The sequence below is a fragment of the Eschscholzia californica genome, unplaced genomic scaffold (assembly GCF_041429995.1).
Source record: "Eschscholzia californica isolate CP2 unplaced genomic scaffold, dmEscCali1.0.p SCAF_3, whole genome shotgun sequence".
Lineage (NCBI taxonomy): Eukaryota > Viridiplantae > Streptophyta > Magnoliopsida > Ranunculales > Papaveraceae > Eschscholzia > Eschscholzia californica.
The window spans coordinates 66,064,957-66,080,916 of NW_028238420.1; the positions used below are offsets into that span (position 1 = coordinate 66,064,957).

At 36.0% G+C, this 15,960-nt stretch overlaps 2 protein-coding genes across 4 annotated transcripts; both read right to left on the minus strand.

Annotated features, from left to right (window-relative positions):
* Positions 1 to 297: 297 nt before the first annotated feature.
* Positions 298 to 8,872, minus strand: LOC147553552 (histone-lysine N-methyltransferase, H3 lysine-9 specific SUVH4-like). The gene is made up of 15 exons (XM_086665943.1): positions 8,046 to 8,872; positions 7,877 to 7,945; positions 6,660 to 6,749; positions 6,049 to 6,103; positions 5,738 to 5,847; positions 5,282 to 5,461; positions 4,711 to 4,809; positions 3,883 to 3,981; positions 3,184 to 3,233; positions 2,976 to 3,064; positions 2,012 to 2,171; positions 1,698 to 1,803; positions 1,412 to 1,594; positions 1,054 to 1,278; positions 298 to 757 (listed from the first exon to the last, which is right to left on the minus strand). Exons 1-15 carry the CDS (start codon positions 8,481 to 8,483, stop codon positions 644 to 646), a joined length of 2,067 nt encoding a protein of 688 aa, XP_086522069.1. The 5' UTR covers positions 8,484 to 8,872; the 3' UTR covers positions 298 to 643.
* Positions 8,873 to 10,719: 1,847 nt separating this feature from the next.
* Positions 10,720 to 14,332, minus strand: LOC147553553 (mitochondrial import inner membrane translocase subunit PAM16 like 2-like). Of its 3 annotated transcripts, none has more exons than XM_086671639.1 (6): positions 14,165 to 14,332; positions 13,284 to 13,361; positions 11,908 to 11,984; positions 11,574 to 11,661; positions 11,182 to 11,315; positions 10,720 to 11,082 (listed from the first exon to the last, which is right to left on the minus strand). In XM_086671639.1, exons 3-6 carry the CDS (start codon positions 11,908 to 11,910, stop codon positions 10,957 to 10,959), a joined length of 351 nt encoding a protein of 116 aa, XP_086527765.1. In that variant the 5' UTR covers positions 11,911 to 11,984; positions 13,284 to 13,361; positions 14,165 to 14,332; the 3' UTR covers positions 10,720 to 10,956. The 3 variants fall into 3 exon arrangements, with proteins under 3 accessions (XP_086527765.1, XP_086527766.1, XP_086527764.1); XM_086671640.1 differs by having other exon boundaries at positions 11,908 to 11,990; positions 14,165 to 14,330; XM_086671638.1 differs by lacking the exon at positions 13,284 to 13,361.
* Between the last annotated feature and the right edge of the window lie 1,628 nt (positions 14,333 to 15,960).

Genomic DNA, 15,960 nt, shown 5'->3' on the forward strand with positions numbered 1-15,960 from the left:
TTTTTGGGACCCACTAATATCCCATGTATGATTTTGCCTACATTATTGGATTTCAAACACTAGTCTTCATTTGCATCTTAAATTTAGAAAGTAAAAGTGTTTTTTATCGAAAACCTATACAAGAATTGGCTTGCATGTCTACTAAAAATCTTTTGAAGCATTAGAGTCAAATAGATTATAGAATTCAGACACAATAGAATTGTTGATAAGAAACTGCAAAAAGATATTTACTTGTTATGACAAAGTACCAAACCGTGAAAATGTAAACAATCACATTTAGACGAGTGAATTCAAAAATGGCAAGCAACTAAACTTTTGTATAACTTGAACCGCAAAATTACTACATAGTTCACAAGACTACTAGACGAGAACTTCAAATAGTTATCGTACCAGTGATTCTATTTGACTTCATATGTAGTTGTATGATCACTAATTTTGTTTTCCTACAATTTGTAAATTGTATGCGACAATGTCTTACAACAAAATGATTAATGTATTTAAATAGATTTCATGATTCATATACTTCCTAACAAGATAATAATATATCTGCAAATATGAATCGGTATTTGCACGAATAATTTTAAGTTTTGAAGCTGGTCACAAAAAATGCCAAGAGTGCTTAGCCTGGCTGGAAACGTATCACCTAGTAAAGACGCTTTCGACAATCTGCTGCTCCGCAATAGCAAAGCATCTTCTTAATTGTCCCATCTTGATCCGTCACACTATCAAGAGCATAGCCATAGTCGTATGTCAACTCCTGATGAACATAAATTGGAATTATTAGTTCAACTAGGTTGTACATTAGGGCAAGAAGCCCGGGACTGGTACTATACCAGGCCAGGATGCGCCACTACGCACAGCCTATTGGCCTGGTGGGGACCGGACCAGTTAACTGTTAACCTGCGCGTGTTTCAGACCGTTTCCACTATTTGAGTCCACAGTAATATTTAGTCATTGAGGAAGTTGAAAGCAAAAGTAGAGATTGTTGTGGTAAAAATTTGAAGAAGGGGTGGTCTGGAAAAATATCAAGATAGAAATAAAAACTATATTTACCTGAAGAGGAGGTATGTTATCGGCAGCGAATAAGACAACTCTGGCAAGTTTAATATCATGGTGGGTGCTCAAAACGCATTGAACAAAGAGATTAGGCGCGCAACTATGATTGATGAACCGGGCAACACCACCAATTGAGCCAGCGTCTATACAAAACTCAGGTGCAGAGTCCGTTTTCTCAGGTTTATCTAGATCATTAGGGATTGCTACATCTCCTTGTCTCTTCTAATTAACCACAATGAGAAATTTAATTAGATCAGTGCGCACTATACAAATAAGACAATGACGATTAATCATCGCTTACGAAATGTGTTGGACAGAGAGAGAGAGCGAGAAAAAAAGAGATTAGTCATCATACCTCGCGTCCATCAAGCCCCTTCATTGTTTGCAAGCAATCGATCTCAAAAATGAAATTATTATCAGCCACACTATCTAATTCGTTGGTCCTCATAAGCACACCTGTGTATTCACATATAGGAGCTCCTGAAGGAATAAAATCCCACGATCTTACTGCCCATCCTTTCTTGGGAGTTCGATAAACCTTTAAGAAACATTAAAACCGGATTACAAAGTCAAATTGTGTTTCTAGGAATTGGAAGTTCAATTCAAAGTGAAGATTATCAGAAAGGTAATTGATATGCAACCTCTAGTCGGTACTTCAAGCCCCGCTGAGAAGTTCGGTTAACACAATCAGGCCCACATTCACAATTAGGTCCACATTCAAATACAACAGACTTCGCTTCAATCAATCTGGAAAATGAGAAAGTAACATTTTTACATTCACAGCAGAAAAATAAAAAGTGAATCCAGTATAACCATATTAATGGTTCTTAGTGATATATAAGCAGACAGCACTGCTCAGGATGATATTAGCCACAAAAACTCGTGCGTTAAGGTACAGAGAAGTTATAAGTACATTTTAACCATGAATTAGTAGAGAAAAGAAAACCTATTTTACCTGCCACCATCCTTGGAGACATATGGGAAGTCAGAGCCATTAAGCCTTGCACAACTACAACTTCTGGGATCAATACAGCGTCCTTTGCAACTGCATCCAGCGGCATTTCCCGGAAGCCTTATAGTTTCAGGAACTATGACAGATTTTGTATATTTATAACCTACACATTTGAAATTCATTAAATGAAGTAATAATAGTGAATGACTCCCGACTCTGTACAACCATATCAGTGCCACAAGATATAAATATTATGCTGTTTCGTTTAAGAAAGGTGGGCGCTTAGAATGGAAAGGTAGAAGTTGTGAATAATAAACAAGAAGGGCAATCAAATTGACCTAAGTGTTGAGAAATGATAACAAAAAACTTAGTAGAGATAAGCAGGGTAAAGAGAACGAGTGAACACATGTTGTAAGAGTAAATCATCAAACAAGAAGCATCTGTCAAACAAATTAGAGAAGTACATTTTATCGACTACCAAAATATCAAACTGGAAAATACGTATTTCTCCAACTATTGCTTACGCAGAAAAGGACTATAACATGTAATCCAGTCAGCGAGATGTATTGGAAAGTTAACTCAAGTATCTGAAGTTCAAAGAGCCTTCAAGGCCATTAAAGTCTTATTACCATACAACCAATTATCCATATTAAAGCATCAGTTGAGGTGGGTGTGTCATGGTTTCCATGTTAGCTAGTTCTAAGAGTTGTTGTATCTCTATACAAACATCTCCTTTCTATGTTGGGGAATGAAAATGTAAGACATGTGCCTAGTGTGTAATGTCTTACATTTGGAAATAGAGATTCCAGGACGGAAAGCAGGACACTAGTTAATCTAGTATGGAAAGAATAACTAACATCGAGTACCACAGAAAATAGCAAAGGTATTGTCCTCCAATGGATATATATTAACAAGCTGAAAATAAATAACTAAAAAATAAGGTAACAACTTAGGCCATTGAACTTACCAGTTGGAGCAACAGGTGGATCATCAACCAAGTTAGAAGCTGGAACTGGAATATCTTCTTGCCCCCCACTAATATCTTCACAGACCAATCTTAATCGCAAAAATAAATAAATAAATAAATAAACAAAAGAGCCAGTGGTGTTGTGTTATTAATTATTCAGCTAAGGACATAGAAATTGGCATTGTCATTGTAGAATTTCAATTCATACCCACGTAACTCAGAAACAGAACTAGGAGCTTGTCCGCGAACAAAATGAACCTGTAGTTATATAAGGCCAGGATGAAAAGAAAGTAAGAACACTAGTCTAATAAAAGGAGCTCAATTCCATAACAAAAATAACTACAGAAACTTAAGCATAACTTTTTGAAGTTTGAACTTAATGAGTAGACCGCTTCCTTCATCTAAACTTCATGCAGAGTAATCATATATTGTTATCTTACAAGACCTACTAAAACGCGTAAAATTTGCTAGCCAAGCAAGACAAGTCAAAAGTAACAAGTTATGACTTCCTAAACTACCATGTATGATGTAACAGCTACTACAATAGTTCATAATAATAGTTAGCAATCCTAATATAAGAAATAAATATTTAAATCCACAATGAAACTCGATAAGCGAATAAGGGAGCATGATTTAACATATGCGTTAACTCAAAGGAACTGACACAAAGAAACTATTAAAAAGTAGCTCCAGGTCCAGGGCTTGATGTGGTGCTACATGTACCTCTCTCCTATTTCCATAACCTAACAGCCAAGCAGAATATTCAAGCAAATAACAGCTGAACCCCTATTAGCATTAATTATATATTTTGAGCAAGAAACTTCATGGTTTTATAACATCATCATACATTCATATTATTTAGACTTGCGAACATTTAAAGCTGTAAATATTCGAGAAGATAGGGAACCTGGTTGGTGGTCAATGCAGGTTGTCCCTCAAGCCGCCTTAAACGATACTTAAAAACGGTAAACCCCGAAGTACCTGTTTCCGCCCAATAGGTAACCACCTGTAAATCAAGGACATACAAATGCAAAAGATTTATTGGATATGCATATAATCCTTAACATAAAGTGGTAGATAATGTGCATATTGAATAAAGCATCTCATTTTGAATGACGCCGAGTAAAATATGGCTGGATAATATCCCTGTAACTGAAAATAGAAGCTCTTAGTTGCCACCTGATGTAGTAGAATATTTGTACTTGGAAACAAATGAACAAGGCAGAATTATTTTACATTTGAACAGCCAACAAAAATAAAATTAACAAATCTATGAGCATTAGTACAATCATGTGTCAGAAAAGAAGGATTAGGCTATGCTTGTTCGTGTTAACATATTTCACACTTTATATTTCTGATGCAATTAACATTATCTCTTATTATTTGGTATAGCTAAGTATCTAGTGACCTCAAAATCAATGGGAATCAAAGGGATGCTGGTCTTCACCAAAATGGAGGTCTGGAAGTAATTAGAATTACACCTGTTTCCCACATTATTTTTTTATTTTCACTTAGTCCTGCCTCAGCCTTTTCACGAACTCGAACTCACCCTTAACGGCTTAAATAACAAAATGCTCATATAACCCTCCTCAATGTCACATTAAAGTCAAAGCATAGCTAAGTACTAAACAACGAAACTAAAAGAATCTATAAGTTAACAGAAACTTGATGTCACAACCGATATATTACTCAAAACTGAGATGCATAGAGATTTAATTATGTTGTTGATACCCACATTGTATAAGCCATCATAGGTGTAAACCTTTCCGCAATAGCTACTCGAAGAAACATGCCCACGAATCACTCTCACAGGAACACCTTGTGCTATATTATTCTGCAACACAAATAAAAGTACAAGTGTTGGTGAACAATAAAGAATAGTCCAAACAAAGAGATTTCACTATACAAATGAACATTGCAAGAAATAACATTGACTTACCAATGTATCTCCCTCCACACTAACTTAATACGAAAAGGGAAATATAAATTTGGCATTCACATGCTATTGTTAGCATATATATTAATATATGAATGGAGTAATCCGCCATAAAACACAAAAGTAAAGAAAAAATGTGCAACACGCCCTCTAACTCATCAGAGCTTAAGTTAGTATATTGCAGACTGCATTTAGCTATTAGCCTGAACTATAAAACACAATGCACCATGCCTCAAGGCCCTCAAACGATTTATGAACTATAGTTCTTCTAGCAGAAGTATTAACTCTAAAAACGTAAACAAGGAATTTGCATAAGATGGAAAGGGTGAACAGAACTGGAAGCAAATAAAAATACAAAGACACCACAAACCTTAAGTGCTAAATTTCCACGCTTCATGACTTGATCACTGATTTGATGTTTATTACCAAGTAAATCATTTCCACCTTGACCGGTATAAACAACGTCATCTGAGTTATCATGATCATCTTCATATTGGCCAGACAACACAATTGCAATCGCAAGTGGGAAAGTATAATCTTTGTAATCCGTCTGTAGAATTAATGTGGCAGAAAATGAGTTAAGTTGCAAGTATCTCTCCAAAAACACATGTAGAAATTTCGAATTACAAATAAATTTCAAATGCACGAAGAAACATGAGCACAAATACTCAATGACAAAAGAACGTGAACAAGACAAAAAAGGAAACGCGAAAAAAGGCCACAACATGCAAAATTTAGTCGTTTCTAATCTAATGTTTTCCGACCAATATCACAACTGCTGGAAAATACATACAAAGATCACCAACCACGACTATAAATACATTACCATTTTTTTGTAGCTTACTCCCATATAATCTATTCCATTTAGCCAGTGTCTATGAAAGCCTACAGCAACCATTTCAGCCCGCGAAAAGAACTGATGTCCAACATCAACACCTGGAACCATAAAACGTTAAGGCGGTGTCCTGTAAGAAAATTGTAAATTTGAAGTGTATTGTATTTCAGAGCATATGTTATATCGTATAGCCGTATAGGTGCTTTATTACTATAAAGATAATTAGGAAACACAGATATGTAATTATGAAAGCTTGCGTACCCCTAAAGATGCGAGAAGAAAGAGAAGGAGAAACTGCAAACCTGGGAGTTGCCCAAACCTTTTTGTTGGGTACAAAATAGCGTTAGTCTGTATCATCTGCCAAAGAAAGTAAAGAGGGTCACCAGAAATGGTATACAGGTCTTTTCTACATTATTGGTAATTATATACTGTTAAAGATATAATATTGGAGAAAAACTAAGGCGCACGCAATAAAATTTCGCCACCACGAAAATTCACAGTTCGGCATGTGTTCGATGAATCGCGAATCATTAATGAGAAATAGTAAATATCTTTACTTACGTATTCCTATTTTATACAGTTAAACAAACACATGCAAGATGCAGTAAATATCCACGTTTGATAGCATTTTAGTTCTCACCAAGTGTAAAACCAAACTAGTATAATGGTGAAAAGTATATGCTTGCAACCGTCAAAATATGGTGGCCATATGATATGCAATCATACAACTTAGAGAACCACTTCGAATGTAAGTTAACAGGAATCAGGATGTACTTATACAAAAGTGACTGGAAATCTTGTTCACAGTTCACGACAAAGTATATACATTGCTAAAGTGAGCAGTTCAACAGTAGGGTAATTATCTGAATCAAATTAGGGAATCTGAATAGCTACACCATGTAAAAACTTTTACCTTTGTTATAGCCTTCAGATCAGGACGCTTAGAAGATCGCTTTGCACCCTCATTCTCACCCTTTTGTGCATCCTTTGCACCATCACCCTTCTGGAAACATTTCTTAAGATTAATACAAAAATGTAAATGTAAGGTTGTATCAGTACTTTTAGGCATCTACACCTGAACAATATACTTTAGTGATTAAAGCTGTGGCTTGTCTTAATGTTTTTACCTTTGACGCTGTTTAAATTGATTTGTAATCTAGATTGGCTCATTTTAATCAGCTAAAGATCAAATACATTCAAGTTCGAACTCACATAAATCAGACTTAAATGCGTAAACTATGCATAATTGCCCGTGATATAAGTTTTGGAAACATAAATTTAAAGTACTGAATGTACGGGTTTTCAATACTTTAAAGTGCAAAATATTAAATTTCAGGCTGTTCATTCCACTAAATAAATGTTTAGCAATTAGTGCCAGATATTAAGCTCCTAGTTGGAGCTCCTTTTTAAGCATCATAAATAGTACTAAAAAGAACATTTACGCCACAAAATATTTAGACATTTACTTAATTTGTCTAAAGTTTCAAACACTTGAATAATAAACCCCAGTGCACGTCTCCACCATCACTTTCCACCACTGAGTCGGTACTTATTGATGGTTACTTGCCAGGTCTTCTATCTATCACCCTTCACTATCTAGTATCTACGGGTATGGTCTTGAGCCTTCCTTGCCCCCAAGTGGTTTTGGGCCTTCTCGCCCTTAAAAGATAACTCAAGAGGTGAGGGTTTCACTCATACTTATAACGTGACCAGCACGTCCTCCCACAACCATCAGTATCCAGTCCGTACACTCACCCGGTATCACTCGCTTCTTCTACAACAAACAGAACACGGACATAATGTCCACCCCACGTATTAGTGAAGCATATTACTTCAACTTAATAGTTTACATAGTGGATATGAATTTCTTACTTTTGTCTCTTATTGTGATGTATTTCTTATGCCATTGAAGTTCAAAATTTGACGACTGTCTTGTTGAGAAAGAACACAAATGAAATAAAATTCAAAAGGGTGCTTGCAACTTCTAAAACAGAAGTCATACATGAAGGGAAAATCGACAATCTCAATTTTCTTGAGTTATAAAAGGGCACACATTATTATCTTGTCACTTGTAAGTAATGAAATACTAAAATCCTATTAAGCTCCATTAACATGATTATTAAAGCTTACCTTCTTCTGTTTAGTCTTTACGACTTTCACAGGATCAACCTCAGTTTTCTTGCATCTTGTTTCTTCTTCCTACATACAAATTACACACATAATTATACAACTTGCCTAAATCAAAAACCAATATCAACAATGACATTTCTAGTTTAATAATGAAATGAAATGAACTGACCTGAATGAAATTGAGATAATGTTTGTTAAACAACCTAATCGTATCCTTCACTTTAGCATATGCGCTCTTCTCCACACTATCTGGTAAACTGTTGCTCTCAATCCTCTCTTTGTTTTCAACAACTACTTCTTCTTCTTGTTCCAAACTAAGTTCATTCTGAACGGAATCAACAGCTGTGATTTCAGTTGAGTGATTATCAACTTTTTCAGTGAAATCCATCGTTAAGGTTTCTTTTTTTGGTTTTTCAACTTTACTAGTACTACCTCCTCTTTTCCTTTTGGTACCTCCTCTCTGATCTTCAAAATCGTCAACATAATCGACCTTAGTTGGTTGATTCTCCTGTTGCTTCTTAATTCTAGCACTACATCTCCTCCCTCCGAGAACAGACGGAGGAGCGCTTCCGTTTTCCACAATCTGAACGTCGGAATCGTTGCTCATGTTCTGATTTTTTTTTTATCGAGATGGAGAAGACGAAAGGGATTTTCGAAGTTGACGATGAAAATTCTAGGGTTTCATATTCCGGGGAGAATTAAGAGCACAAATAAAGAGAAATGATGAGGTGAATATGGAAAATGTGAAGGCGTACAGCTTTTCGATTTTGAACCTGGGCGGGAAACCAAATTTGAAACGCGGGTTTATATAGAAAAGTAGGAGTAACTCTTAAAAGTTGAACCAATTTATTTCATTGGTCAATTCCTTCCCAAATTTGGGAATGTTTTTTTTTTTTGAGAAATAAGATGAAAATGTTCAAATTTCCCATATGAATATGATGGTGGTATATTATGGAGTATTTAAAGGGGTTTCTATTTATATACTTTTTTATTTATGAATAGAAATTTTCAAATTGGTAAATTTGACTGGTTAAAGATGAAAATAATGACGTGGGAAGTAAACACGTCAAATGCAATATTTTAGAGAATGGGTGTAGAGATTTACAGACGGTTAAAAACAAAACATTATTCATGGATCACGTAAGAATTATTGTAAATGTTTTAAAATGTATTATTGTTGTTTGATGTTGTTGTGTAAGCACCGGCAGAATCTCGAACAATAATTAGTAATCATAGTTATTGTTTCTTCCTTTTCCACATATGATTGTGATAGTATTTCATAAAATTTTATAAGATCTATTGACAAATATGTTAACATTTTAATCTTCACGTAGATTTTGACAGTTCCCCATTCCCCGGAATCTCCACTTTAAATTTAGGAAATATATGTTAACATATTTGTCAATAAATGTTAATATAAGATTGTATGAGTTCGTTTTCAATATGTTATTGACTGAAAGTGGAGATTTTAATCTTCACGTAGATTTTGACAGTTCTAGATTCGGAATGTAATGACTATCGTTGATCGTAGTCAATTTTCAAAAAAAAAAAGTCATAACTCAGAATATTTTGTCAAACACAATCGCGAAATATTTCCTAAATTTAAATTAGGTGTACGAAATCATACTTACAATTATTTCCTTAATGGTTTCTACTTTTTTTTTTTTGAGAAATCGACTACGATCTACGTTAGTCGTTACAAGGTATTGATACATCATGAAGATGTGTGACGAGCACGATAACTGCCTAAGGTAAACTATAATGAAAGAAGTCTAAAACCTGACAAATTTATTACAATATTTACTTTATATATATTGCTTAAATTACACGAGGTAACTTTTGATGACCAATTACTTTATATATGGAAACTATGGTCGTTCTTTATCCGGGGCGTGGGACTCAATTGGTGCTGTCCAAAGTCGCTCTCTAATGTAATGGCCCAATGGGGAGGAACAGCAATTAGGAAGTCGCGCCGAGACCTATGGAGGCTGATCCCTTTTGCCATTTGCTGGTCAATATGGAAAGCTAGAAATGATGGAATCTTTAAGGATTCCCCTAGACTCCTCGTAGTGGAGGTGGAAGATGTTCTTAGGCTTCTATTTCACTGGAGTAGGAACCTAGGATGGACCGTAAATTTTTCTTATTTTGATTTCATTGCTAATTGGGAGAATGTCATATCGTAACAATGTAGATGTGAACCCCCATTTTCCGTTGTATCTTCCTCCGTTTCCTTTAATTTAATCAAATTTTTCAAAAAAAAAGAAGGGTGTCCAACCGAGACTCGATCCCACGGTCACCAAAGGGTGGTGGACCCTTCATAGTTTCTATTGACATTAGGGAATTTCAACCGAATTTGTTGGAACGATATTGAGAATTTCGAGCGAAATGATGTAAGTTTTGGAGAAAATCTAGAGAAGCTAGATATAACTGTGTAACTGGCGGTACATTGTTTATGTTATGTTTTTAATTTTAAATTTATTTGAATGATCAACTCCTGACTTAACGACATAAATCGATTTTATTTGAATCGATGTTATCTTTTATGTGTGCCAAAAATTATTCAATTTACCCTCGAACGAAACTGTGTAATTGATAATACTTCTCAAAATAGGTTATGTTAATCCGATATATACAGTTATATACATCGATTTTGTGTTTCAATATGATTCAATAATCTTGTTTTATACAACTTCCGTATTCTTATATTTCAATGGATTTGAAGATTTCCTTACTAAGCGAAATATATCGCAAGAACGGACCGAAATTTCCATCGAAATCGAGATTTTATTACCTGGTTGAACAACAAGAGCAAAAACCTACCTAATCATAACTCGAAATCTCAATTATTCAAAACTAGCTTCTTATTCCATTCAAGAGTATTATTCTCAACATTTCAAAGTAATCAGACATAGCTTAGGTTGAAAACTTAAGGCTCTAACCAACAATGATGCTTTCCTGGCCATACTTCAATCTTCAAGATACAAAAGTTGAGGCACATAAATATTTGATATACATGTATCACACTCTCTTGAGACCTATTCGGAGAGGGCGTTCCTTGGTTAAACCCCGTGACTCAATTCTCAACCTGCTGTCCCAGGATCTGGACCTCGGTAGACTGATTCTAAGCACTCCTTCGCTTTCTGAACCTTGGATTGAAGATAGAAACTCCCGCTTGTTTCGTTCCGCTTAAATAAGGTATCATATCGCTGAATAAAAAGGCTACCAATGACTTAGGTTCATTTCATATGCATAAGAGGATCTGGTTCTACTAAGTTGAGCAGGAAAAGGAAATAATGAACACGAACCTTCAAAACCTCCTCCCATGGTGTTCCCTCAGAGATGCCTAAGATCTGTCGTGCCTCTGGTTCAGTCATAGTCTTGCTCACTCTACGGACTGTGTTTTGTATTGTTTCTTGAGCAACACCAGACTTAGACGCGTCTGTTCACCGCCACATACGATAACTGAAATTAGAATGTGCAACTGATGCGTATGACCACACAAACAAAACTAGAATGAATCGAACAAGATACATAACCTAGTTGAACTATTGAAGTAGTACACGTGGGAAGAAGAAATGGTTGGAGAGTGACTGGTCGAACAAAAATACCACGACCAATCTTCTGATACTTCAAATGTGAAAAGAACATACACCGCAATACTGCATGATATAAAGAGGTAAACTAAACGGAAACTTACTTGTAAGCGCTTGACGATATGCTTGCACAAGAGCCCTTGCCAATATTCCAGAGCCCATAACTACTAACTGAGCAATAACTCTTGCAGCCTGTGCCACAAAAATCGTAGAGAAATCAACTTCAAGGACTAAATACCGATATAGAAAAGAGAACAGGGAACGGATTTTAGTTTGTCCTGTGGAAACTTTGAAATATATTTGTCTTATGAATCTCCACCCCAAAGGTTATAAAAATATTGATAGAAGACCGAGCTAAGGAAAATAAGAAAATCTAATTGAATACATAAATATGCAATCTCCACAAGATAAAAGAAAACAAGAGTAATAGTCACATACCATGGTTGAGAAACAAAGTCCTGGTGAGATAAAATCACTTCAGTAACAGAACAAAGAAGCGACCTAAAGCGTCGGACCTGAAACTCCAATAATTAAACAGAGGTTCTAAGAGGATAAAAACAAGCTAAGTTGCATAAGAATGACACTAAACAACGAAACCTCAGGCAATTCTAAAGATATGATACTTCTCAGAAACTTCATCAATGCATTTGCAAGTCAAAACAGATTTTACTGGTATAAGTAATATTTTGATTCTTTTAAAGCACAGACCGAAATACAAAGATATATGTATTAACCACTCCCTTCTCACTCTTTTCTCATCGAGTAATGAAGGTTGAACTACAAAGATGCTTATCTCCTGTAACCATGGAACATAAAGATAGCATACAGACATACACTACTTCATGCCGACCATCACCTTCAAACCCTAGAGCCTACCAGTAACAGGGAAACAAAAAGATACCAACTTTTTTCTATCATCCAATTTTAGGAGCTTATGGGTAACAGGGGAATTCCAATTTGATGCTAATCATCGAACTCAAATCGCATAATCCATTATCTATTAAAACACAAAAATTAGGGTTTTTAGACACAATTTTCAGATTCTTTTACCCCAAAAAGTTAGGGTTTGTTTCTCCAGGATCGTGTAATACACTTCTGAATAATAAATTCACATCAGAGATGCCAAAAAAGATGAAAGCCTAATTTATGCTTTAGTTTTCTATCGTTAAAATAAAAAGAAATGACCTAAATGTTAGAACTTTCTAAACCCAAGAAAGCCACAACTTCATCAATCAGCATATATATCAGGTATTCAGTGATCCGTTCAAAACATCAAGAAATAAAATGGAACCTATTGAACAAAATTTAATATAATAAACAATTTGACAAAGCGGTTTACCTGCTGTTTACACGAAGAATCTAAACCGGAGAGGAAGAAGAAAAACTAGGGTTTTCAGAGAGAGACAGCGGGACAGAACATAAGTTTTCTTTTGGGTTAATTCCATTTTGGCCCCCTAAAATTACCAAATCATCACCCGAATGCCCCCCAAAGGCGTTTTTTTTGGGTTATTTCCCTAATGGCCCCCAACTTTGTGACCAGCTTCCCGCCTGGCCCCCTACTTTATGAGAAATACTCATATGGTCCCCTTCCGTTATAACACCGTTACGCGAGAATGTGCATTTTTCTCTTTAAGTTTGATAGTGTAAATTGCCAATAAAAATAGGCAAGAAAGAGTAGTATTCTATTGAGTCTTAAAAAAAGTTAATGGTTACAGTCAAGGAAACAATTAAATTAACACCTTAGAAAATAAAGGTTTCAGTTTACAAAACTCAATTTTAGAAATCCACATATTCTAATTCAAAATGAAACTTACAATAAACATCGCCATGTGGGTTAGGCATGTGGGTTAATTGATTCCATCCAGATCCAGAAGTTACATTTAGTTCCGCAACTGAAAGCATTTAAAATATCTGGCTAAGTGTCACATTTTTCGGACTGGGTCAAGCTACATGCTGAACTGCCTTGTAGGTGAGGCTTATGGTTCATAGGAATAGGCATGTGTGTCTGTTGTTACTATGGTTATACCCAGGCAGAGAAGCTACTACTTGTATTCTCTGCTCGTATGAGTTTAATTTCTGAATATAGATCCCAAATATTTATGGTTAACCTATACGAAAATGACAATCTGTCCGACAACCCGCCTTATTTTTAAGCGGCAGTCCATCTCATATGATGGTTAAATTTTTTGTGGGAGAAGAAAAACATGATATATGTTACCATTTAAAAGGGAGAGTAGTAAGAAGTTATTGAAGAATCTACCAAATCCATTATCAAATTGCTTACACGAAATTAACCTAAATGTATGAAATTTAGGATTTCACGGGAAGAACCCTAGTTTTCAAGTAGAGCTTGCTATGTAGAGTTTGATATGTATAAATCTACCAAATTCGGAACCCTAATTAGAATCCTAGTTTAGGGTTTTAATTTGGGGGCTAGGGTTTCAATTTTTAAGAAGGGTTTCTCTTATTCTAAATCAATGGTCCTTAGGAAGAACCCTAGCTTGTGAAATATGTGAAGAAACTGAGAGCTCGGTTTCTTTAAAACTTGAATTCAAAGTTTATGATTTCTGCTCAATGATTTCACCCTAGATAAAATCAAAACCCTAGATAAAATCTGTGCAGTATATATATATATATATATATATATATATATATATATATATAGAGAGAGAGAGAGAGAGAGAGGAAGTGATACCTGCTGGGAAGATGAGAGAGGGGAGAGGTCCAGATCGACAACTTCTCTACGATGAAGATGAGAGGGTGCGATGAAGATGAGAGGGTGCGATGACAGTCGTGAAGATGAGAGGGAGCAAGACCGAGAGCTAAAAGAAATGAAGAGGGTGTTTGGCCAGAAGGAATGTTTGGGGGTGGGTTAAACAAAAAGCATCTTTTAAAGATTCTGTATTTCCCTTTCTCTCTTAATCTACACCATTGAATTAAAATAGTTCAGATCTTATCCCTTAGATTTAAAGAGAATTCATCACACCCGTCTTTTATATATCCCTAGTGATAAATCTGAACGGTTGGGAGGAGGGAAAAAGATACCCTCCTCCCTTATTATATATATATATATATATATATATTAAAATAGTTCAGATCTTATCCCTTAGATTTAAAGAGAATTCATCACATCCGTCTTTTATATATCCCTAGTGATAAATCTGAACGGTTGGGAGGAGGGAAAAAGATACCCTCCCTTAGGGGTGGGAATTGGGCGGGTATGGGCGCCCATGGGCACTTGAAGCATCGGGTTGGGCGGGTCGGGCACAAAATTTCAATGGCTATTAGGGTAAGCGGGTTAATCGGGCGGGCAATTTTAAAATTTGCCTTGTCCATTACCCGCCCAAGCCCATTAAGAAGCTCGGGTAATTCGGGTATGGGCGGGCGGGTAGCGGGTAATCTCATGACTTGAAAAAATTCACTTTTTCCTCTCCTTTTATAAAATCTCCAAACACCTTTCCTGATTCTAAAGAGACAATGTGAGATTAAAACTAGACATTATTTGTATTGTTTCTTTTAGGAATTTAATCTCACATTGAAAACTAATGAAGAATTCTCATGAGATATAATAAAACTTATCCCACTTTTTGTTCCCTCAAAGCCAAAGACTACTTCAGTATTCAACTAGGAATTCTCTTGGGCCACTGGAAATGCATTGGGTTCGTGTGATTGCCCTTAAACATATTTGTTTACCATCTCAACTAAGCCTAGCAACATGGACGGTTGGGCTTCATCAACCCATAAAGTTGATGTAATTTGGTTGGTTATCAATGGGTGAGCTTAAGTGGGTGCGGGCATGGGCGGGTGCGCGGGTAGAGGTTTTAACCCATGCCCGCCCACCAAAATTTGGCGGGCTGGGCGGGTTGTGCCCGAGACGGGCGCGGGCGTCCATGGTCCTCGTTGGGTTCGGGTGCCCGTGGGCGGGTTCGGGCTTATGGGCAAAATTCCCACCTCTACCCTCCCTTATTATATATATATATATATTTTTTTTTTTCATCTCCTCTCTCTCACTCTAAACTCCGGCGAAGGGGGTTTCCCTTCGCCGGAGTTTAGAGAGAGAGAGAGGAGAGATTAAATAAAAAAAAAATATTTTTTATGTTTGAACGTCGCCGGTGAAGATGATGAAGTGGCAAGAAGATGAGGTGGCAGAGAGAAGAGATGAGATGAAGGTGAGGTGGAGAGAGAGGTGAGGTGGGAGAGAGAGAGAGAGTGAGGTGAGGTGGAGTGAGGTGAGGTGGAGGTTTTTATTTCTCCATAACAATTTACAAAATAAAATTTTCAAACAAAATTGATTAATTTTTTACCAAGTCTTCACACCCGGAAACTATTTAGCTTTCCCCAAAGCGCTTATAATGAATATTTAGTCCAAGTTGACCCATCTCTATAGAAAAAAAAAAACAGATCTCTATCATTTTTATTTAATTATAATACCTATTATAACCTTTTATATAAGAAAAAAAACCCACTTTTGAAAACAAATCCCCAAAATTC